General features: G+C 42.0%; 1 protein-coding gene across 3 annotated transcripts in view; it reads right to left on the bottom strand.

Annotated features, from left to right (window-relative positions):
• The window catches only part of pde11al (phosphodiesterase 11a, like), a 256,526-nt gene that overhangs the window by 178,710 nt on the left and 51,412 nt on the right, over window positions 1–26,404 (bottom strand). For all 3 annotated transcript variants that reach the window (XM_073024412.1, XM_073024414.1, XM_073024415.1), the window contains exon 2: window positions 24,232–24,390. In XM_073024412.1, coding sequence (XP_072880513.1) covers window positions 24,232–24,390 — 159 coding nt within the window. The remainder of the gene's footprint in view (window positions 1–24,231; window positions 24,391–26,404) is intronic.

Genomic DNA, 26,404 nt, shown 5'->3' with positions numbered 1-26,404 from the left:
AGTGAATTAAAACTCAAACTTTAAAAAAAATTAATATCTTTCTGGTCTTCATCATCATGGACACTCAAGATAGAGCAATCTTATTACTTTCCCCCCACCCCACCCTGATTTCCACCTCCTCCCATCTACTACAAGTTTTAAATGTTTGGAAGCAGTAATTATAAATAATTTATTTATGGAGGCTCATTTTTTTGGAAAAATGTTATTTCTTATTTATGATAATAGGACTATTGTGGATTGCTTAAATCTTTACAACAAGATCTTTACACTGACTATATTGGAGAATATTAACATTTAATATCAACAATAAGGAGTAAGTTGTAAAATTATACACAGCAACACACAAAATGCTGGAGGAACTCAGCAGGTCAGGCAGCATCGATGGAAATGAACAAACAGTCAACAATTTGGGCCGAGACCCTTCATCAGATATCTCCATATTAATATCATTATTAATGGCAATGTATTAAGAAAATTGTAACGTGTAATAGAGGTAAAGAGAGAACGGAAATGCCTGATTGTGCAGGGCAAAGAACAGGAAAATGCCTTACTGATACCAAGGTTAGAGCTCAAGATGGCTTCAGACTGGTGCCAAGTCAGAGAGGCCGTTCCGAGTGTTAGCCTCGTAGCAAAGTAGGAGTTTGCCATCATATGAAGTATATTAAAAATGTCTATTTATAAAGAATTAATAAGTATTGACTAAAATCTCTTAAGCATAACTTGTGTTGGAATATTCTACCCTTAGCACAGTGATGTACAATGTCAACACCATCTCACAATGTGAGTTCTTCTGGTATTTAAATTACAGTGAGGTTTTTTGGAACTGCTCCATCAATAGCCTTGGCCACCGCATTCCACACGACTCAATGGCAATCACAAACTTCCCAAGGGCTTCCATCTGTTCTTTAGTCACGATCACATAAACTGAAAAATAACAGTGCAGAATGAAGCAAAGTAATACTCCTAGCCCAGTATGCCAATCGGTTATACGTTTAACAATTTCATTGGACTGAGCTGTACATTTTATATAAGTGTTATCCTTCTGAGTGTCCCAGCTGACTAGGTGCCTTCTTTAGTTTTAACTTCCCTTGCACTGAATAGTGATGAATCCAACCGCAGAGGAAAGTCACGCAAAATTAGAGGAAAAATATCCAACGGGGCTTTACTGGATTCCTCAGCAGGCAAGGTACAGGCAAAGTCAACCCCCCCCCCCAAAAAAAAACATGAACTAGAGTTTCAGAGATTCCTACAAACAAAAGCAATGTTTCACTTTACAAAAAAAAAAGATTCCAAGACTGAGAAAAGAAATAATGGTCAAGGAACTCATATAATCCTACAAACAAGGTTCAGGTCATAACGATGAGCTAATTATTCGGCTAATAGGCAGGTGAGCAAGAAGAGTGGATTTATGGGATTCGTTGCCACATACAGCTGTGGAGGCCCAATCACTGAGGGTTTTTAAGGAGGAGATTTACAGGTACCTAATTAGCTAGGGTATCAAGGGATATGGGAAAAAAGCCGGAAATTGGAACTAGACGGGAGAATAGTTTAGCTCATGGTGGAATGGCGGAGCAGACTCGATGGGCCGAATGGCCAGCTTCTGCTCCTTTGTCTTGTGATCTTGTGAAGAGGTTGGCCTTGGTAATCTTTGCATCCCTCTGGTCACCAGTTCGAGGTGTGACATTGACAGAGGGGGCTGAATCTCGAGTATTCTCCGTCCCAGAGATAATAGAGGCTAGATATTTGGAGGCATTAAAAAGTATTTTTTTTAAAGAATGCATGCATTTCACTGATGTTGTGATGGACATGTGACAAATAAAGGTAATCTCTATCTAGTGTAGAAGAGGAGTGGAGGTCTGGGAAAGTTCAGCTAAATTATATTAAATCATGGGGTAGGCTCCTATTCCCTTGGGTTGTTGAATGTATGAAATAGCTAAAATCCACATCACATCTCACTTCATCTTGCATAGTTGACACCCACTTTTTCAAATCCTGATCGGATGGCGTGCATTCAGACATCTTCTGGCTTTCATTTCAGACTTCCAACATCACTGACATCCATAAACATATCCACAGCTTTTAAGTAGTTCACTGCTTTCTGCCGTTACATTGAATTTCCTTCCCTTCATCTTCAACAACTTTTGTTACGGACTTTACTTTGTAGCACAAAACAGGAAAAATCTGCTTTGCATTCATTATTATCTGTTTCAAACAAGAGCTTATTAGTATTCTATATTTATGTAGAAGAGACAAACTTTCTTTTTAATAGGCTTGTTTTTCTGTCCTGACTTAAATTCCATCTCGTTTTAATTGATAAACTTGTAGTTGGATTTTTGTTTGTTTATACTGTATATTTCTATAAAGGGCACTAAGTGATAATTTGTGTGTGTAAGTAAATATAAAATATGTTTTAAAACTGATTATATAAAGCCACACTCAACAGTTACCTGTACATTGAGATTTATAGGACTGCTTTCATATTTATATTTATTGTGAGTTTTTTTGTGTTCTTTATGCAGAGTAACAACCATTTCATTCTCCTTTACAGTTGTGTAGTGAGGAATGGCAATGAACAATCTTGAATCTTATAATTCTTACATCAAAACAAGTCCTGATGTTACAAGAAAATAACACTTAAAATTTCATTTTCTGTCTATATTTTCTGATTATGCTTTCTTTTAGCATGGAAAGAACATGGTAGGAGGGACGGTAGGTATGTCTCTACCAAAGGAGGTGTAAGGCGCTCCTTTTCTCTGCTAGCTTGCAGGTCACCCTTGGGCAAGGTGTAGCACCTGCTTAAGTCCCCCAGGTCAGGGTTACATGAAGCCAGGGGAGCAGGTGGTGGATGGTCATTTGAGCAGCTGGTGCATATCACAAGTCCGGGTTATGTGACCACTGACACCAGGCAGACAATCTCTGAAGAGTATTGATAATGGCTAGGGTCACCCATCTTGTACAGACACTGCCCAGAAGGAAATGGCAAACCACATCTGCTGAAAAAATTTCCAAAAACAATCATGGTCATGGATAGAGAAAAGAATAAGAACAACAGCATGAAACAGGTATAATGTATTTTAAAACCTATGATGTACGGCCACACACAAGCAGTTACTTGCATTTTGTGTTTATAGGATTGTTTTTGTACTTATGGTATGTTTTTTGTGATTTTTATGCTGCATCAGATCTGGAGTTACAATCATTTCACTCTTCTTTACATTTGTGTACTGAAGAATGACAATAAATCATCTTGAATCTTGAACCTTATCATTCCTACATCAAAACAAATCTGGGTGATACAAGAAAATATTACTTTTAAATTTCATTTTCTTTATGTTTTCTGATTATGCTTTTCAGCATGGGTAGAACATGATAAAATTTGTCATAAAATGTGTCATATTCCTCGATACAAACCCATTTACCACAGAGATTTTATCCTGTCTCTGTAGGGGAGAGAGTAGGGATGGCATTTCCCTAGCTGGAGTATCTAGAGCTCAGAGCCAGTCTCAAAATAAGAAGGTGGCAATCAAGACAGAACTGAGAAGAAATGTCCTCACTTCAAGGGTATGACTGCTGAAGATTCACTATCAAAGAGGACAGTGAAGACTTGGTCATGATTGTATTCAGGGCGTGTTCATAGATTTTTAGATTTAAGGTGGTTGAGAGCTCTGGAGAATGTGCTGAAAAAGTATCATCAAAATAAAAGGTCCTCCACATCCTTATTGAACAATGGAGTAAACACAGGGCTTGAAAGGCCGAATCTTGCTCACTCTTTCAATGCTTTGCTAGGATCTCTTTCATAGAGCGTGGGGCAAGGATTCATCAATAGAATGTTCACTGGGATCATTGTGTGATTCAGAATACCATCCTGCACGAGGCAGCAATTTTAAACAAAAGTATGTTGTTTCTGTAATCTACTTGCCAAGGTGTCGCTTATTTCAGAGTAACACACTGACAAAATGCTGGAGGAACACAGCTGGTCAGGTAGCATTGATGAGAATTAATAAACAGTCGACCTTTTGGGACGAGACCCTTTATCAGTTCCCGACGATGACCTTGGAGACGAGCAAGGCTGATTCATTAAGAAATAATTAGTTTTAGAACTGTAGCTGATGGGATTGTAGAGATTAGAAAAGAAGCATATGTTTTCTTCAAATTTTGAAGTAAATTCAATGTAAATGTTATTATCAAAGTACATATATGTCACCATATACAGCCCTGAAATTCTTTTTTTTTGTAGGCATACTCAATTAGCATAGTAACTGAATCAATGAACAGCTGCCAAATTAGGGCTTTCAACCAGAGTGCAGAAGACAAAGAAACTGAGCAAATGCTAAAAGAAGAAACAATAATATAAATAAGTAAGCCATAAATATTGAGATAATAAGATGTAGAGTCCTTGAAAGTGAGTGCATTGGTTTTGTTCAAGAGCCTGAACTGTTCCTGAAACTGGTGGTGCGAGTCCTGAGGCTCCTGTACCTTCTTCCTGATATCAGCAGTGGGAAGAGAACATGTCCAGGGTGGTGGGGGACCCTGATGATGGATGCTGGATTTCCTGCAACAGCGTTTCATGTAGGTGTGCTCAATGGTGGGGTGGGCTTTACCCATGATGGCCTGGTCTGTATCCCCTTTGCTTAGTCCCATTGACCTGCACCCAGACCACAGACCTCCATACCCCTGCCATCCAAACTTCTCTTAAACGTTGAAACCAAAACTGCATCCACCACCTGAGCTGGCAGCTTGTTCCACACTCTTACCACCCTGTGCAGATGTTTCCCCTCATGTTCCCCTTAAACAGTTCACCTTTCACACTTAAACCCTGACCTCTCACTCTAGTGTCCCTCAACCTCAGTGGAAAAAGCTTGTTTGCATTTACCCTATCTATACCCCTCATAATTTTGTATATCTCTATCAAATCTTCTCTCAGTCTTCTATGTTCTAGGGCATAAAGTTCTAATCTGTTCAATCTTTCCCCATAACTCAGGTCCTCCAGTCCTGGCACTCTAGATGTAGTCCAGATCCCCAGGCAAGTTACTAAATCAGACTTCATCACACATTCAACTACTTATACTTGGTCTTCCACACATTTTCATTTTTTTTTATTTGAAAAAGTCTCATTCCTTGTTCTTTTGCAAAACTTATTTAATACCCTCCACTCCAGCTTCTGACAACAGATGAGCATTTTCAGCATACTCTTCTTCTTCTGACTTTTAATGGTGGTTGGCAGTCCAACTTGAGGTGCATTACCACCACCAACTGGACTGGAGGTATACTCTGCAAATTACTGACATTCCCATCTCGCTGTGGGGTCTCCACTCAACAATTCATTGGAAACTTGCAGGAGAGATGAAATCACGAGCATAACTCTGCATGATGCACAACCCAGGGAATTAAGGTCAAAATGCTCCTTGGCACTGTGCTGACATTCAGTAAAAGCGTTGAAGGCAATGAGGAGAACAGCTGGCGGGTGTTAAGTTCCAAGTCACATACAGCGTTTCTTAAGCTTACTTATCCCAATCCGAAAGAGCTTAGATGGCTGCAAAAAAGCAAACTCTTTATGGTTTCATAAACACGAGAGTTTCTGCCAGTGCTGGAAATCCACAGCATCAATCACAAAGTGCTGGAGGAACTCAGCAAGGCGGGCAGCATCAATCCAGAGGAAGAAACGGTCAACATTTTGGGCTGAGACCCTTCTTCAGGACTGGAAAGGGGTGAAGGCAGAAGACCAAATAAGGAGGCAGGGGGTACGGGGAGGAAGAGGAAGAGGAGTACAAGCTGACAGGTGATAGGTAAGACCAGGTGAGGGGGAAGGGGACAGGTGGAAGAGGTAAAGGGGTGAAAACAGAAGGAATCTAATAGGAGAGAACAGTGGACCTCGCCCAACTTAAATGTGCCCATGTCTGCCTCTCTCACTCATACCAAGCCTAGGGGCCTGAATACACAGCTGTCTACAACGAATGCAAACATTAGAACAATGCCCTGTTACAAATCATATTGTAAAAGAGATGTTGCCTCATTTGAAATATTCTGTTATAAGGTAATCTTCAAAACACAAATTAAATTCTTGACAATCATTTAAGGAATTATAAGATTAAAAGGGGTGGTTAGGTAGCGGTTAAGCACAATGCCATTACTGTGACCCGGGTTCAATTTCTGCCACTGGCTGTAAGGAGTTTGTACGCTCTCCCCATGACAATGTGGGTTTCCTCCAGGTTCTCTGGTTTCCTCCCACACTCCAGAGATGTATAGATTAGTAAGTTAATTAGTCACACAGGTGTAATTGGGGACACAGGCTCAGTGAACTGGAAGGGCCTGTTAATGCACTTTCTCTAAATAAATACATAAAACCTCTCACTAAATTATGGGATATAAAGTTGATAAATAATATAATTTTAAGTCAGATTAAGGTTACATTTTATATTTAATAGAAACTAATGCATTATTAATAAAACTGCAATTATAGCAATTGGTTTTATTACAATATAAACACATTAACATTGGTTTATCTAACTTCCAGTAATTTCTCCCCCTCCCCCAGTGTCTTTTTCCAATCCCCATTCTGGTTCTCCTCTTACCCCTTCTCTTCTCCTCACCTGCCTATCACCTCCCTCTGGGGCCCCTCCTCCTTCCCTTTCTCCCATGGTCCGCTCTGCTCTCCTATCAGATTCTTCCTTCTTCCGCGCTGTACCATTTCCACCTATCACCGCCCAGCTTCTCACTTCACCTCCCATCCCCCAGCCACCCATCTTCCATCTTACTTAGTCTGTTTGTACTCCAACCCTTTCTCCCCACCCTCTGGTTCTGGCTTCTCCCTCTCCTGTCCTGATAAAAGTTCTAGGCTCAAAAGCTCACCTGCTTTTTCCTCTCCATAAATGCTGCCTGAGTAGCATTTTGTGTGTGTCACTACTGGTTTTTATTTTGTCACTGTACAAGCAAAGAGCTTGAGGCCCTCTGTTGGCCGGGGTTAACCATGGATGTTACGTTGCAGGTATCTACATGATCCAGTATACAAGCCAGGGCAGTACGATACGGAGAGCAAACTGTTGCCCGTGTAGCAGGCTCCCTCCTCCACACAGCTGGTGAATCTAAAGGAATGGCAGAGACTGATACCATTTGGCACCATTGGCATCACAGGAGTTGCCAATTAGTATTGAACTCAAGATAGGATTGCCTCAGGGACCCTAGCTCCAGATTTTCCCTCAAGGTTTCCCCGAAGCCTCCCCCATGAGTGGGTATAGCCGCAAGGCAGCAGAGGTTCGAGATCAGAGATTTCCTTCTCCTCGATGAGCTGCAAACCATGGCTGATGAACTCCATCTGCCCGAAGCGACTGGTTTTAAGGTGCCCGTAACCTGCCTTTGCCCCTTCTCCTGCCATTAGAAATGGTTCCGCTGGGCTTAGTAACTGAGCCACATATGAAGGTCAGGAGCTGGACTTAATTGTCTGAGGGTATTTGAGACACACACTATTGGAAGCATTTACTAGGTAGCGGAAGCTGATCTCCACTAGCCCCCCATCCCCGGCTATGACATCTTAAGAAACCAAGTGTTAGATGCTTAAAAAATTGATATTGAACTCAGGAAAGACCGCATGGTCCAAATAAATTCCAACATGATGCATTTAAAATTATCTATTTACTCTGCCAAACTGTTCCCTTCATACTTGTATTTTTTGCTTGATATGTGGCAAATTCCCCAAGTACTAATTTACTTAAATACCCAGCACAGTAACAGGACCTTCTGGCCTAAGCAGCACGTGCTGCCCAATTACATCTACGTGACCAATTAACCTACTAACCCGTACATCTTTGGACTGTGGGAGGAAACTGGAGCACCCAGAGGAAACCCACACAGTCACAGGGAGAATGTAGAAACTCCTTACAAACTGCAGTGGGATCTGAACCCTGATTACTGGTGGAAATTGAACCTGGGTTGCTGTTGCTGTAAAGCATTATGCTGTCAGGCTGCCCAGCTTAGTACTGTAATTACATTCATGAGATATTTTGTAAATCATTTGTAAGTGAGATTATGGTTAATAAAGAAAAGTAGAAATAATAACTAGAAGATCTTCTTGATTGCAGTTACAATGTTGTTACAGTTGGCTAATAAAGATTGACTGATTCTTTTATTTTGGCTGCAGTGAAGTCAATCAATAGATCAAAAGTGATGACTAATGGCAGTTTTAAATGATCTTTTATCTTCATAGTGCGTAATTTAATTAACTGAGATTTTCATTAATTGAAGGCGAGCAAAACAATGCAAAGATAACATTTAGCAGTATTGTAGTCTGGGAAATGGAAATCTATTTGCTAATAGCTTTTGCTGTCCGGCCGGTAATGGAGATGTTTCCAAGGAGAGAAATGGCATGCTTATTCTCTAAATCAGGGCTTCCCAAACTGGGGTCCACACACCCTTCAGTTGGTGGTAAGGGTCCAAGGCACCAAAAAAGCTGGGAACCACTGTCCTAAATATATCAAAAACTAGCCGTCTTTAAATTATTTGTGGCAGTTTGTTAAAGGATAGTACATCACTGTCCGATAAAGAGAGGGAAGGCAAAGTCACCGGTCAGTAGAGAAAAATTCCCTAGTGAAGTAGAGGAAAACATCATCAAAGTTGCCCCTCAAAATATACACCTAAAACACACACACACAAACAAACATTCAATTAACAACCAAGATACCCAGTCTTGGGTGAAATTAACTCTGTGACTAAAAAAGTCTTCTTCTAAGTTCAAAGTTCAAAGCAAGTTTATTATCAAAGTAAATACATGTCACCATATACAACCCTGCGGTTCATTTTCTTGCGGGCATACTCAGCAAATCTAAGAAGCATAATAGAATCAATGAAAGACCGCACTCAAACAATCAATGTGCAAAAGATAACAAACTGTGCAAATGCAAATGAGAAAGTAATAATAATCAACAAATAATTGATGAATACCGAGAACGTGAGATGAAGAATTCTTGAAAATGAGTCCACAGGTTGTAGGAACGCATCAATAAAAAGGCTAGTGAAGTTGGATGAAGTTGTCCCCTTTGCTGTAAGAGCTGATAGTTAAGGGGTAATAACTGTTCCTGAACCTGGTGGTGTGAGTCCTGATGTGCCTGTACATTTTTTCTGACGGCAGCATTGAGAAGACAACATGGGTGGTAGGGATTCCCCTGATGATCGATGATGCTTCCCTGCAAAATGCAAACTTAGGACAATACAATGCTGACAACATCAGAACAGATTTTTCAAGTAAAATATCATATGTATGAGCATTAATAATATGAATATTTCCTCAAAAATATATTTTGAGAAGCAGCTGGCGTTTCACATCTGTGCAGTCTGACTGTGGAAAGAACGATTCCCCGTAATTCCCAATGGTGGCAGTATTTGGTCTTCTTGCTGTTTTTTGCATTGGATTTGAACTGATTTCTCAGGTGAAAGAGGATCTTCTGCCACCCTGTGGTAGCTACTAGAAGTTACACCTATCCATAGAAAAGGTAAAGTAGGTATCTCGGAATCAGAATCAGATCAGGATTAATATCACTGGCATATGTCATGGAATTTGCTTTTTTACAGCAGCAGTATGGCACAATACATAAAAAAAAACCATAAACTGCAATTTTATAAAAAAACAGTGGATTCCAATTAATCAGTTCACATCAGGACCAGTGCATTTTAGCACAATAAGGTGGCCGCCCCAATTAGCCAAAGTTTCAAGGAAATATTAAAAAGCTATAACTAAAACTACCATTTAACTGAGAAAGAAATCATGCATTTAAATAAAATATCATACAAGATAGAACACTATCGATAGTACTACAGTACTATGAAACTCTGTTTTTGTTCCTAATAGTTATCAACCAAGGAATTCATTTAGTGTGTGCTGCTGTATTCATTTGATTGACTGTAAATGAACAAAATCTGCGTAGACATCTAGTGAAAATAATGGACTGCCTCCATACATGCTATCAATGATTGCATCCTCCAAATCTATATTTTCATTGTAACATTCAAGATGATTGTCAATACCTTCAAATTCTTCGTAGTTCCTAACTTGTTGAGGGAGTGAAATTGTTTCATATTCACTCTCGGACATTTCTGTCAGCTCCCAGCCTGGGTGCTTGAAACCGCAGTGATCAATAAAGTTCTTAATTGTCTTTCTGCTTATTTCTCACCAAATATCAATGAAAAAAATTCAATGCTTTTTGAACACAAACACGCGCACTGACAAGATTTAAGAAGTGTTCAGTGCAGTGTATCCCCTGTGATGGAGCATGTTGAGCCTACAACACTCTCTAGCTTTATTCAAACCTCCACTGAGCCTCCATACCAGAGGGTGATGTAATCAGTCAGATGCTCTCCACAGTACATGTATAGAAACTTCCAAGATTCTTTGGTGATATACCAAATCTCCCGACATCCCTAATGTAGTATAACTGTTGGCTGTTAAGATTGTAAATCCAAAACATTATAAACTAATTGAAAAGAAAACAAGAGAGCCAGGAATGTGAGTCTAACTTTGTTTATTTTAAGCGAGGTGCACACGTATCAGGTGGTGGTGTGATGACGTATGCTATTTACATACTTTTACAGATAAACTACAATGCATTATGCAAACAACAAAGTAACAATAACAACATCCAGGTAACACTGAATGCCTGGGCAGCCATCTATAGCCTTCTGCCAGAACGCAGGTGGAAATGCAACTACAAAAACAAGCCTATCATAGTGATAAACCCCTTTATGAGTGCTCTTGACTTGTTTCTCCATTTTCAGCAGTGGTCAGTTTGCTGGGATTAACATCGTGGAGATGTGGTCAGAGGCCAAGATGAGGGAGTGGGATAACTTTGTAAGTATAGCACTTTGTATAGTACTGTAGTAGTATTGGTAATGTCCTAATTTGTTCCATATTTAATTTAAATACATAATGTGTTACTCAGTTAAACAGTAGATTCTCTTTTTTATACATTTACACTATTTTCATGAAACCAGCTAATTGAGGGAGCTGCTAAAATGGGCCAAAATGTACTGGCTCTGATGTGTCCCAATTAACTGCAATTTACAACAGAGATAATGAACCTCATTCTCATTCTGATATTTTAGGGTGTACAAGCGGCTTGTCCTCTTAGCAATATCTTTCAAAGTTAGGCAAGTCACTACCACGCACTTGGAGAGTTTTCAATAGATGTTTCATTCTGTGATTGATCAGTCACTACCTTGAAGTTTATCAAATAGAAAGATCAGAGTTGGTCACTGCCAGCTTCCTAGTGCGATATGAAGGATCCCACTAAAAAACAAGATGCCCATAATACTGCACTAAAGATGTTCACAGGAGCCATTACATTAACATATCATTCATTCCTTTCTGCCTCGTGCTTTCTCCAATTTCATCTCAAAATTATTCTTCTTCTGAAGCCTAACACCCGTCACTATACTGGGGCACAGGCCACAATAGCAGCTCTCTAGAGTCCTTTGTCCCAGGCTAGTTCTTCAATTGTCCCCAGGTGTAAATCTACCTTTGAGGATTTTTCCTCTCCCAGGGATGAGGTCTTTGGAGTCTCCATTGTCATTTCTGAGTTTTTGCAGGATGGAGTTGCTAGTTCCAGGCCTAACCTTCCTCCTTTTTTGCCTGGGACCATCCATGGTGGAATTTTCACCTTAAATACTTACAGGAAATTTTGTTCAGTTACTTATTGTAGTATTGCCTCCTACATTGTACTAATCTTCAGCTACTTAAACATCTCCTATTTATTATATCAGCTTGTTTGAACAGTAAGGTTCCAGCAGCTGAAGTAATATGGAATGAGAGTTTAGGACATCAGTACTGAAGGCTGTTAATGCAACAGATATCTGGAGTTTTGAACTGCATAAAATTGAATTCCACAAGATTATAAATCACACAGGCAGCGAGCCAAATTCTCAAGGAATGAGATGAGAAAATGGAAAACAGGAGAAGAAGATTACAATTACTTCCCTTAAAGTGCCCACTGAGTGTTGTTCTTGGTCTTCTGCTGCTGTAGAACATCCACTTGAAGGTTCAATGTGTTGTATTTTCAGAGATGCTCTTCTGCACACCACTGTTGTAAAGTGTGGTTATTGGAGTTTCTGCCGCCTTCCTGTCAGCTTGAACCAGTCTGACCATTCTCCTCTGATCTCTCTCATTAACAAGGCGGTTTCACTCACAGAACTGCCGCTCTCTGGATGTTTCTTGTTTCCCGCTCCATTCTCTGTAAACTCTGGAGACTGCTGTGACCAAAAAGCTCGGCAGATCAGCAGTTTCTGAGATACTCAAACCACCCTGTCTGGCACCAACAATCACTCCACAGTCAAAGTCACTTGGATCACGATCACATCTCTTCCCCGTTCTGATACCTGGTCTGAACAACAGCTGAAACTCTCAACCATGTCTGCATGTTTTTATGCACTGAGTTGCTGCCACGTGATTGGCTGATTGGATCACAAGCAAGAGAAAATCTGCAGAGGCTGGAAATCCAAGCATCACAGAAAACATGCTAGAGGAAGTCAGCAGGCCAGGCAGCATCTATGGAAAAGAGCACAGTCGACGTTTCAGGCCAAGACCCTTCAGCAGGACTGAAGAAAAAAAGACGAGGAGTAATTTAAAGGGTGGGGGGAGCAGAGGGAGAAACAAGAAGTGATAGAGGAAACCAGGAGGGGAGGGGTGAAGTAAGGAGTTGGGAAGTTGATTGGTGACAGAAATACAGGGCTGGAGAGGGGAATCTAACAGGAGGGGACAGAAAGCCGTGGAAGAAAGTAAAGAGGGAAGCAGCACCAGAAGAAGGCAATGGGCAGGCGAGGAAAGTACGGTGAGAGAGGGCTGCTACTAGCCAGGGTGTCTTGACAAGGGAAGCAACTGGTATTTTCTGTTATAACTGTGGTGAAGATGGGCATCTCAAGCAAGAGTGCAAAGGACAAGCAAACCTTCAGATAGTGACCCATACTTACCTAAACAGAAAAGGAAGTTAGGGAATTTCAGAGAGACCCGGTCGGGGAATGGCCTGGCATCTGGGGGGGGGGGGGGGGGACACATTCCAAACAATGCATCAAGGAATATACTGAAGTGCAAAACCCTGTTTCTGAAGGCTTAGTGGGACCAAGCTCCCGTGTATCCATATGGATTGAGGTTATTTACGCCAGATCCACTTGACACAGGTTCTCAGGTTACTCTACTTTACAGATACTTTTACAACCAGTATTTGACGCATTTACCATTGACACCACTCAGTTCCCCAGAAATCTGAGGCGCTAGTACCCATGGTTACCTGTTGTTGAAGCTGGAGTTTTCGGAAGCAGGTGTTGGAGTAGCTGAGGCCCTCGATACATTAGTGTTGGTCTGTCCGGACCTGGTTGAAAAAGGTGAAGCTTCCATTATTGTGGGAACAAATAGTCCCATTGTGAGGAGGCTCATGGGAGCCTGCAAGGAGAGAAAGGGACAGAGTTTTCTGAAAACCTTGTCAACTCACCCAGTGTTCAGAGTTGTTTTTGAGAAGGTGCAAGTTCCTCTTAAGCAGGATGATGAGCAGAAACAAGGAACTGTGTGGCACACCCAGACGAAACCCCTCATGTTACATCCTGTGGAAGTACCTAGAGAGATAGGAAACCCCAAATTCCCCGGAATGCCTGATCCCGGGCCCTCCTAGTGGATGCTTCACGAAGATGAGTCACGCTTACCTGCTGGGGTGCGATGAGACCTGAACTGCAGAAACCTTTGACGTACACACAAACAGGATGATAGTGATTGTGAGGAACACCTCGGAGAGAGAGGTCACCCTCAGACGAGGGATGCTAATGGCACATCAGGAAAGTTAACAGCAAAGTCATTCAACTAACGGAGAAGCTGCTGAAATTTGAAGAAGCCTTTTCAACTGATGAGTTTGATGTGGGTTGCTCCAAGGGTACTCGCCACATTATTCGAGGGACAGACAAAACCCCTTTCAGAGAGAGGTCCCGACGGTTAGTGCCAACAGAGGTAAAAGACGTTCAGCAGCATCTGCTGAAACTGAGGGAAGCTGGAATTATTACTGAGACAAGGAGCCCCAACGTGTCACTCATCGTGGAGGTGAGGAAGAAGAATGGGAAGGTACGAATGGGTGTGGACTATCGGACACTGAACCGATGTACAGTCCCTGACCTACGTACTGTTCCATGGATCAAGGATACTCAGGCCTGCCTGAGTGGAGTAAAATGATTCAGTGTGCTGGACCTAAGGAGTGGGTATTATCAGATACCCATGAGTGAAGCTGACGAAGAGAATCCAGCATTTATATGTCCACGTGGATTCTCTCAGTTTGAAAGAATACACAGGGGACATCAGGAGCACCAGCCACTTTCCAACATGTCATGAAGAAGACTGTTGGGGAGATGAACATGCTTGAGGTACGTATATATTGATCTTATAATGTTTGTGTCCACACTGGAGGAGCATGAGACAAGGCTGCTGAAAGTGCTGGATCAGTTGAAAGCTGAAGTCTTAGAACTGTCACTGGACAAGTGCCAGTTCTGTAAGATGACAGTCAAGTGTGTTGGGCACATGGTCTCACAAGATTGGAGCAGTTACAGATCTGTCCAAGATAGAGACGGTGACCACATGGCCAAGGCCCAAGAATGTGTGTGCTCTGTGCTCATTCCTTGAATTCTGTCGGTACTATTTGTGAAGGACCACGCCAAAGTAAGCCACCCTTCGAATCAGCTTCTCTGAGGTTAGCCTCCCCTGGGGAAGAATGGGAGGAGAACGAAAGGAGAAGAAGGTAAAGTTTATCTTAGCCCTTCGGAGCCTTTCAGAGAAAGGTGGGATGCAAAATATGAAGAGGCCTTTCAGCTGCTGTAAGAGTTGTCGAATAAAGCACGTTGCTGTGTGTACTGCATACTGACACCAGCTGTGAGGGTTTAGGGGGTGTTCTAAATCAGGACCAGAACAAAGGGTTGAGACCTTTTGTTTTCATCATCTGGAGCCTGTCACCCTCTGAACGAAATTAACCTACACACAAATTGGAGTTGCAGCATTGAAATACGCCGTGGTGAATAAGTTAAGTGACTATACATATACTGCCAAGATCGAGGTGAAGACTGACAACAATCCACTGACTTCTATCCTGATCTCAGCGACGACAGATGCCACAGGTCATTTGCAGCAGGATATTTTATTTGGTAGCTTTCTGTAAAAGTAGTGTGTACCTGCTGATAGAGTTTGGGTTTTGGTTAAAGATAAGGGGCTGTGATATCTATCTTAGGAATGTTGGGTCAGCCAGTCAGGATGGTGGAATTGGGAGAAGGTTCTTGAGAAAGCTAGGCAGAGAGAGATTTGTGACGGACACTGATGAGAGATGGAGAGAGGAGAAGATTGGGAAAGACGGCCAACGGAAAGATCTGATTGCAAGGAATGCTTCGCAAGTCAAAGGAGTCCAAGATGAGAAGTTCTATTGGTGATTGGTGGTGCGAATTTAGTGCTGTGTGTAGCGGTCATACCCAGCTTTTGCAAGATATAAGCTCCAACAATGTGCATGTTTAGACTGGTTTAATTGTAATGGCCCTTTTATATTTTCTTTTTCTTTTCCTCTTAATAACTAGCTGATGAAGACAAAATTAGTAAACACACTTTCTTTATAATTGTATGCAGTGTACAATCAGTATTTACACAGCACTTGCTCAAATCGGGGTTCCGTTAATTGAAACATCCCAACTTTCCTGTTTGGTTGGACCCAAATCATATTGACCCTAGATGTATATTGTTTAAGCGAGGTGGCCTTCTCACCACTGAGTCCAGTTGCTGTTAGCAGCGCCAGCAAATGAGCCAAGTGCCATTACGAGCCCAATGAAGGGGCTTCAATTGTTAGCATGGGAAAGCTGGGTTATTTAGCATAACACTATTACTATGCCAGTGACCCAGGTTCAATTCCCGCCTCTGTCTATAAGGATCTTGTACATTTTCCCCACGACTGCGTAGGTTTCCTCCACATGCTCCAGTTTCCTCCCAGTTTCATGTTAATTTGTCACATGAGTGTAACTGAGCAGCATGGGCTTTTTAGGTCAGAAGGGTCTGCTACCATGCTGTATCTCCAAATCAAAATAACTTTTTTTTAATATGCTCTGATGGGTTTCAGAGTGGAATACGGAGATTGTAAGGAAGCACCAAACATCAACATTGGGGAATTCCAAGGAACATTTTATATTATCTATATCTTCAGATCTTCAATTTGGTTGCAACATTTAAGAAAAGTTTGGATAATTACTTGGACGTGAGGGGTATGGAGGGCTACGGCCCAGGTACAGGTTGATCGGTCTAGGCAGAATGACAGTATGGACTAAATGGGCCAATGGGCCAGTTATTGTGCTGTAGTGCTCTATGACTGTGTGACTCCAGTTCTGCTGAGTCATGCCAATCAATGGCGTGATTTGCTCTAAGTCAAAGAAATCATAAATTCATCCATGTCTAGCTTAAACTGTTCCGGAATCAATCAGACATCTCTTTAATAACTGAAGCAGCTGAACTTCTCGTAACAAAAACTAAAAGCTACAAATTAATGCAGTATTAACCATCGTGGTAGTGAATAATACGAGGGGTGATTGATATGTTTGTGGCCTAAGGTAGAAGGAGTCAATTTTAGAAAACCTAGCACATTTATTTTCCCTACATTTACACACTTAGTCCAGCGGTCGTGGAGCATACGGATCCCTTCTTTGTAGAAGTCGGCATCTTGGACCTTCAGAAGTGGTCCACAGCATGGGGTGATTGATAAGTTTGTGGCCTAAGGTCGAAGGAGATGAGTTATACAGCTCTCGTTACATGCATGTGTAGTTCAACTCTTTGAGTGATTATGCAGAAAGTTTGAAGTTAATAACTTTTGTGGTATTTCTGTTTCAGATCACTGAAAATTGCAAGAAAGCACTGTCTGAAAAAATGGACAACATCGGCCTCCGTGCAGTCATCCGCTACCTCGGTCTCAAGGGCTTATCACCCAAGGAGGTCCACGAGGACATGGTGGCAACAGTAAGGGAGGGTGAAAAATAAATGTGCTAGGTCTTCTAAAATTGACTCCTCCTACCTTAGGTCACAAACTTATCAATCACCCCTCGTATAGAAGAAAAATATCAAATTGAAAGTCCTGTTCCTCCAGGTCTGTACACCAACATCCTGCAACGTGTGAACAGCCAACAATGAAGCTTCGGAAAACTGCGGGGTCGAACATGGGACAAGCCTCATCAAAGATGCAATCCCTCACCCTCCCTACCTTCTTCCAGTTGAATTTTTAAACCCCATCCCTTAGAATTAATTGGACATACAACACTGACCCCAAACCTCCATCAAGTTGTTGATCTCCGAGCATCAGCTCTCTATCCTCTCCGAGACCCATCACCTCCCCTCGCAAGATCAGGTCCTGATCCCTTCCCCATTTATATTTTCTATAAATATAGAGATACAGGGCAGAATACACCCTTCCGGTCCTTCGAACCACACCCCCTATTTTACCCTAGCCTAGACACGGGACAATTCACAATGACCAATTTTCCTGAATAGTACGTCTTTGGGCTGTAGGAAGAAAGCAGAGAACCACGCATTCCACAGAGAGGATGCACGGACTCCTTACAGACGACATGGCAATTGAACTCTGAACTCCTACGTCCCCAGCTGTAACAGTGTCGCGCTAACCACAATGCTACTGCGGGGGCCACAGCTCTGCACTCTCTGCAGTGGAGGGGTACAAAGAGTGCGATCATGCTCTTTCAGTAGCACTTGATGTCTTGGGCACTGTTGAATTTTACTGCCACACCACCACAGCTGAAACATGATGCTCAACAGCCATCTCTCTCAATTCTAATAAAATTCTGCACACACCTCCATTGGTAATGTTTGCCATTTCAACACAGACTGATAGAACAGACATTGTAGAACATTACAGCATAGTCAACCTTTCAACCTACTCTGCTGTCCATCTGCCTCTCTACCAGAGGACTTTAGGTTCAGACCCAGGGAATAATTGTCAAACCCAGTTTACTTAAAAGTAGATACTGTTTATTAACAAGCTTGCATTGCTCAGTTGATGTACAGCGTCCAGCTCATAGAGCCCGGATATCTATAACCAAGTGAGCCCCGAGCACAGTCAGGGGCTGCTTGTTAAACATTCATTATCACATACAGTTTTAGCCCTTTTAATTCTGTACATAATTCCTCACTGCGATTAATCTAACCCTTTCCTCCTACATAGCTACCCATTTTTACTTAATCCATGTGTCTATCTAACAGCCTCCTAAATACTCCTAATGAATTTGCCTCTATCATCATCCCTGGCAAGGTGCCCTCCACTCTCTAAGTAAAAATTACCTCTGATGTACCCCCTACACTTCCGTCCAGTCACCTTAAAATTATGCCCTTCGCATTAGCCATTTCAGCCCTGGGAACCGATGGCACCCAATCATTTCTTACTGAACTGGAATATGCTGCCAGCCAGAAGACATTCTGACTCACAGTTATTAAGGACAGCCATACCGTTACCAGACCACAAGTCTCTGTCGTGGGCAAAGTACTGGAGAGTTTAACATCGGTAGCTGAGCGAAGGGCGCTGAGTAGGCTACGGTCAATTATGGATAACTCTGAACATCCTCTACATAGCACCATCCAGAGACAGAGAAGCAGTTTCAGCGACAGGTTACTATCGATGCAATGCTCCTCAGACAGGATGAAGAGGTCAATTCTCCCCAATGCCATTAGGCTTTACAATTCTACCGCCAGGACTTAAGAACTTTTTAAAAGCTATTATTAATGCTTTTTGAGATAGTGATTTAGATGCATATCATATTTTTTACTGAGTTAAGTATTGTATGTAATTAGTTTTGCTACAACAAGTGTATGGGACATTGGAAAAAAAAGTTGAATTTCCCCATGGGGATGAATAAAGTATCTATCTATCTATCTATCTATCTATCTATCTATATGCTGCCTGACATTGTCCTGATCCGAAATAGCCAGACACCAAGAATGGAAGGGTTCAGTGCACACAACACCGCCACATGGGTAGGCAAGAAGCATTCCCACCAATAAACGGAAGTAAGCACTGGCAAACATACAGTCCCAGGCAGAGCTGGCTGTCAAATCTATGAATATATTCGTGAATACCCCTGAGATCCCTTAAAACATACAAGTACTTAAAAATTAAAGAGACTAAAATAAAAGTTTTTAAAACTTATTCAAATTATTCAACATTAAAATAAATTTATCAAAATATTTTTAAGTATGTTGCCATATACTATATGGAGATTCATTTTCTTGTAGGCATTTATAAAAATAAAGAAATACAATTGAATTTATGAAAAACTATACGTAGGGTTCTTAGTACTACTGCATTACCTGTAATGTTAACTGTTCACTGCTAATAAAATGGCTTCTCTGTAGTGTCAATAATAAGATGGCTTCTTTGTAATGTTAACTGCTGAGATGATGGTTTTTTCTGTAGCTGCATGTTTGGGTTATGATTAGTGATAATGGAACTTTTATCCAATCGGAGAGATGTTATTCTTTCTTGTCTGTCTAAAGCTGTTAGTTTGCGCGGGTTTTGGGATCTTCGGAGCAGAGAGGCGAAGAGGAAGGACGTGCGGGAAGCGCTCTGGTCGACCGCCGTGGTTGATCCCAGGCTGATGGTCAGAGAATACCCTGCTTCTTCAGCTCCAGCGATTTTGTGCACGAACTGATAAACTCTGATAAGTGTGGCGCCTTTTTTTTCACTTCTGTATTTGTATTTGTTTCTCTATTAACCTCCTAGTTCCAGTAAAATTATAAAGTGTAATCATTTACTTGCATATTGTGTACTCTCTGATACTTTATGTTGTGAGGGTGTACCGGAGTGCTTCACACCGTGTCCTCATTGATGCATCATCAATAACTCACTCTGAGACGTAAGAAGCGAGATATCGGCTTTTATTGACTGGAAGAATGAACGACACTACATCCTGGAGAATGAGGCCGGGCTCAGGCCTCAATCGCCTTTATACAGGGGTCTGTGGGAGGAGCCACAGGAGCAGTCCAGACAGGTATATGTAGTTCACCACACTCACCAACGCGATTACAGAGTTGGCGGGGTCAGTGTCAGCTTACCCTAGACGGACGGGAGTCAGTTGGGGCATAGTCCCGACATATACATAAACAAAAACTGACAGCCTATGTACAAAAGCAGACAAATTTGTGCAAATTAAAATTCAAAAAAGATAACATGTGAACATGAACTTGTAGAGTCTTTGAAAGTCTGCTGGTTGCAGAATCAGATCAGAATTCAGGTGAGTGAAGTTATAATTAGAATTCAAAATAATAAACATTTAATTAAACTTAATTAATCCAGAGAAATACAAATGAACTCATTTACCATCAAGCCTTACAGATGACCTACCCCACCAAACGGAGGTAATCTGTCAATAACAGCAGCAAGTTCCCATTCTGCCGCTGGACTTTACGAGGAGACGTGCAAAACAAAGCTTTTCACTGTGTTTCCATACATGTGACAATTATAAACCAATTTACTAATTTACAGTATGTGTTAAATAGTGCAGGTATGGGATCTGCTTCCAGCTCTTCTGACGTGGTATCCTCTACATGTCCCACATTGTGTGCTGTCCCCATGAGTACTAAACAATTCAGCGGAGCAGGCACCAGGTGTACAGTACTGTGTATAATGTGTACCAGAGCAACACACACAAAATGCTGGAGGAACTCAGCAGGTCAGGCAGCGTCTATGGAAATGAAAAAAAACAGTCAATACTTCGGGCTAAGACCCTTCTTCCGGACTGAAAAGTAGAGGGAAGATGCAAGAGTAAGGATCAGCATCAGTTATGTGTGCACAACAGAACTGTGCTAAAAAATACCACGATGTGTGAAAGCACATTATAGCCTGCTATCATAAATCACAATCAAGTTTGTGAGCATGCAGAAACCCTTCATACAAAAGGTATGCACAAGTTTATACTATCTCCAACGGGATCCCAACACTAAACATATCTTTACCTCCCATGCTCCCTCTGCTTTCCACAGGGATTGCTCCCTCCATGATTCCCTTGTCCATTTGTCCCTCCAGGCAAGCAGCCTAAGAGCTACACCTGTCCGTACAGATCCTTTCCTCACCTCCGTTCAGGGCCCCAAGCAGTCCTGCCAGGTGAGGCAACACATCACTGCGAATCTGCTGGGGCCGTCGATTGTGTCCGATGCTTCCGATGTGGCCTCCTCTATGTTAGTGAAACCCATCATAAATTGGGGAACTACTTCACCGAGCACCTCCGCACCTTCCACCACAAGTGGGACCTCCCAGTGGCCAAACATTTTAATTCCAATTTCCATTCCCGTTCCGACATGTCAATCCATGGCATCCTCTTGTGCCAAGATGAGGCCACCTTCAGGGTGGAGGAGCAACACCTTATATCCCATCTGGGTGGCACCCAACCTGATTGCATGAATATCAATATCTCCTTCTGGAAAACAAATTCCCCTTCCTCTATTCCCCACTCTTATCCTTCTCTTCTTCTAACCTGACTATTACTTCCTCCTGGGTCACATCCTCCTTCCCTTTTCTCCTACTGTCCACTCTCCTCTCAGAATCTTTCTCCTCCTGCCCTTGACCTTTCCCACCCACTTGGCTTCACCTATCACCTTCTGGCTGGCCTCTTCTCCTCCCCCCCCCCCTCCGTTTTTATTTCAGGCATCTTCCCCCTTCCTTCTTAGCCCTGAAGAAGTGTGTCAGCCCGAAATGTCAACTGTTTACTCTTTCCACAGATGCTGCTTGACCTGCTGTGTTCCTCCTGCATTTTGAATGTGTTGCTTTCGACACGCGGGTTTTCAGCATCTGCAGACCTTCTCATGTTTGTAATTTATCGAGAATATTTTTTAAAGGTGCAACCTTCCCATAACTTTGTGCAGCTGCATCATAAATTCACTGAGGCACACACGGCAATTGCAACTTGAGTAAAATTCCCTTCAAAGTAGAGCTGTTGCACTTAGACTTGAAAATAAAAGCAAGAATGCAATGCTAAGGTTTTACGAGGCATTGGTCAGGCTGTCTATGGATGATGGTGAGCAGTTTTGGGCTCCTTATCTGAGAAGGGATGCACTGACATTGGTAAGTGTCCAGAGGAGGTTCAGGAGAATAATCCTAAGAATGAAAGGATTACATATGAGGAGTGTTTGATGGCAGCAACCTATCATATATTGAAGAGCCTAGATAGAGTGGACATGGAGGGGATGTTTCCAAAAGTGGGGGATCTAGGACCAGAGGGCACAGCCCCAGAATAAAAGGACAACCCTTGAGGAGAAATTTCTTTAGGCAGAGGGTGGTGATTCAGTGGAATTCATCATGGGATTGAGAGGGATAATAAATAAGGCATGATTTAATGGCAGAGCACATCAATGGGCCAAATGACCTAATTCTGTTCCGATTGACATTGTTTTTCTGAGGAGAGGGAGGTTGGTATCCATTACGTGAAGGAGCACACTCTGTCAGTATTGTTGCTCTTTATGGATGATCTACAAGTGGAACTAGCCACTAGCCACACTAATTATGTAAATGAAGCAATTGCCCCACAAAAGCTTGTTGGACTAACATTCGAGGTCACAAAAATTCCCTCTCCTTCCCCTCTTCTTCTACTCCCAACTCTGGCCTCTTGACTCATCTCACCAGTCTATCACCTCCCCCTGAGTCCCCTCCTCCTTCCCTTTCTCTTATCAGATCCCTTCTCCTCCAGCCCTTTATCTTTCCCACCCACATGACTTCGCCTATCACCTTCTAGTTACCCTCCTTCCCCTCTCCCTGCCTTTTTATTCTGGCATCTTTCCCTTTCCATTCCAGTCCTGATGAAGGGTCTCGGCCCAAACCATTGACTGTTTATTCGTTTCCATAGATGCTGCCCAGTCTGCTGAGTTCCTCCAGCATTTTGTGTGCATTGCTTTGGATTTCCAGCACTTGCAGAATCTCTTGTGTTTATGACACAGTTGCTCCCTGACAAGAGTTCTACACAAGTCCCTACACAAGAGTTCTGTTCCTGAGAGTTGACTGCAAACAAATTTCTCATTGTCTGAAACTTCCAGTTTCTATAGTAACTCATGTCATATCACTCTACAAACACTTGCTATCATTCTTTCATTTCATTAAAACAAAATCACCCTAAAGGTATCCATAATTAAACTGATGGAATATGTACTCCATACAATTATAAACGAACAGCATGAAATGTTTTATTAGTGGTATCACTGGCTTGAAAAAAAGGTTTTAAAAATGCTTGGGAGAATTTGTGTAAAGTCAGATGCATTAGTCTGGTCATACATAATCCAGGAGCCCTGTAACTCAAAACACTACCATAAAAGTTTCTATAAAAATAATATAATATCATTAAACTCCAGGTAAAGCAATTCAAAATGGTGTATCACATAAAATACATCAACCCATATGTTTTCCTTAAAGTTATATTCTACAAATCAAAGGATGAAAGATAAGGATCAGCTTTATTTGTCACAAGTTCAGTAAACCTACAGTGAAATGCATCAATTGTGTCAATGACCAACACAAGGTGAGGATGTACTGGTGGCAGCCCACAAGTGCCAACATGCTCCCAACGTGGCATGCCCACAACTTTCTAAGCATTACTAACATATACATCTTTGGATTGTGGGAGGAAACCCACACGGTCATGGGTAGAACATACAGTCTCCTTACAGACAGAAATGGGAACTGAACCTCGATCGCTGGCATTTGGAATCATTACACTAGATGCTAAGCTACAGTGCTACCCATTAGATTATATAAATCAAAGGATACTGGTATCCAAATAAACTATACAACAAACAATATGCTAAACTAGATACGAATTAAGATATACCTGCATGTGTTAATATTTTGGATACTTCTGTAAAATAATATAACTTATTGTTGTGCATTTAATAGTTCTGAAGTATTGTAAATATATTGTTTGATTAACTAGTCTCATTTAAATAATTCACAAGGGGTTAAATATACACAAACGAGCACGTGATACGTGTATGCCTCACTTAAAGTAAAAACAGAAACTAAGACCCACATCTCTCAATTGTCTTGTTTTCGTCTGAATTGGTTTAATGTTTTGAGGTTACAAAACATAACAGTGGTGATGAAGCATTTTAAAAGCGAACCCGAGACAGATACCGACTTGTTGAAGCTACAAAATGTACCACTGATAACAAGGTACTACCAATGAGGAATGCCAACACTGGTGTGAGGCACTTACCTTTTCATCGTCTTCGGTGAAGGGAACTCCAGCGGGATTTTTGTTGATGGCTTGTGCCACTCCAATGATCTCTCCGTCACAATTCTGAATCGGCATGCACAGAATGGATTTCGTCTTATAACCTGCCAGCTTGTCGATTTCATCATTAAACCGGTGATCCTTTAGAAAATAAAAAAACATTGCATATTTGTCAGATATATGAAACAAGAGTGAAAAGTTTTATGTAGTAACAGCAGTTAATGCTTTTGACACAATAGTCTCTTAATTTTTAATTCTTTCTTACTTCTCTTCTAATATTTGTATTTCTGTGCACTTGTAATGCTACTGTGACCCTGTAATTTCTTTTGGGATCAATAAAGTATCTACAGTATCTATCTATCTACTCAACTCCAGACTGAATCCATTGATACACAAGTGGTCTGCTTCTTTCACCAATTACAATGGTTCATCCAAATCTTACACACAGTTTAAAATGGAATAAGAAATCTAATAAAAATGGAAGCAGAATTAGGCCATTCAATCCATTGATTCTACTCCAATATTTGATTATGGCTGATATCCCTCTCAACGCCATTCTCTTCCTTTCTCTCCATAACCTTTGATGTCCTTACTAACCAAAAATCTATCAACTTCCACTTTAAATATGCCCAATGTCTTGGCCTCCATAGCCATCTATGACAATGAATTCCACTAATTCATCACCCACTAGCTAAAGAAATTCCTCCTTATCTCTGTTCTAAAGGGGCGTCCTTGTATTCTGAGACTGAGCCTTCTGGTCCTAGACTCCTCCGCTATAGGAAACATCTTTCAGGCCTGCAGAGACAGGCACCTCCCCGCCTCCACCCACTAACAGGAATTACCTACAACTCATTTCCAATTCATTACCTGCAGCCTATTTAAACCCAGCTGTCACCCACAATCCTTGTTAACTCATACGAACCAGCCAGCCTCAACCAGTTGTTCCTCACCTTCAGTTACCCTGTTGGCTTGTTGTGTTTAGTATCTGTTCTCTCTTGTTTTGTGGCCCCTCATGGCTTGCTAATTTGCAGTCTATTATTAAAATTACCAGTCACCGCTAAATAGATCCCACTGCTCTGTGTTTGGGTCAAGCATCCTTTACATTTTCTGACAGGATGAGTGAAACACTGGTTGACCCAGCAGAGTATGCTCGCCTAAAGGAAATCGTCTGTCAACATGGGCTCATGATCCAGAGCACCAGGAGACCATTGACCATCTACCTGCCACTCTCAAACGACTCTCCATCTCGATACAGCAACCTTGCCCCAGTCAACCTCCTCCCTCAGAGCCCAGGGTTCCAGGGTCTGCAAGCTTTGAAAGATCCCCAATCCGATGCTGCCACTTCTTGTCCCAGTTCATCTTACGAGCCAAGATTGGCTTTTCATCTCTTTCCTGTCTGGACGAGCTGTGACCTTAGCCGTCATTAACTGGGACGATAAATCCACCAGGTGCAATAAACGTCGCTGACGTGTCAGGTTTTCGGCCATCCAGGAAGTGGAAGGGAGCAGTGGATTGGATACTTTGTCTGCATCAAGCTCACACTCAGTGCTGCTTTACACTGTGGAATTCAGGACCCTCACAGCGGAGTGCAGAAATGCTGCTGCCCTATTGCCATTTCAGCCTCTTGAACTACCTACACGGGTGATGCCCACTGATCTCAAAAGCCTCATCATTCTGGCCCTCTGAACTGACAATTATCTTATGGAACGACCCCGCAGATCATCAGGCAGATCCATTTCCGTTTGCAGGACCTTCATCATCAATGCCTCGTGAATCTAAGCAGTTAGGGAGAGCTCCCTTAAAAACACTCTCCACCACCAAAGAGTGTCAGTGGAGAAGTAACTTGTGCACTTACTTCAGAGTCACTGATCACCTACCCATCAAATGCCCACTGCATCCAGGAAACTGCACCACCAGGTAGACACGAGGGGGCTTCTTTCTGGTAAGCTCCACTGGCCCCTCGCTCCAGCACCATCGCCTAACTCTCCCTCTCTGTCCTCCACCACACCCCGATGGCTCAGTGCACACAGGAGGCTCTGGAGGTCTCCAGTGCAGCAGGCAACTTTCTGGAATGGACTCCCTACAGAGCCTATCTATCACCACTCCTCCATCACGGCCTTTGTCAGATGTCCCTTGGAATCTGGAATACTACTGA

This window comes from Hemitrygon akajei, chromosome 20, assembly GCF_048418815.1.
Source record: "Hemitrygon akajei chromosome 20, sHemAka1.3, whole genome shotgun sequence".
Lineage (NCBI taxonomy): Eukaryota > Metazoa > Chordata > Chondrichthyes > Myliobatiformes > Dasyatidae > Hemitrygon > Hemitrygon akajei.
This window is presented reverse-complemented; position numbering and strand designations above follow the sequence as displayed.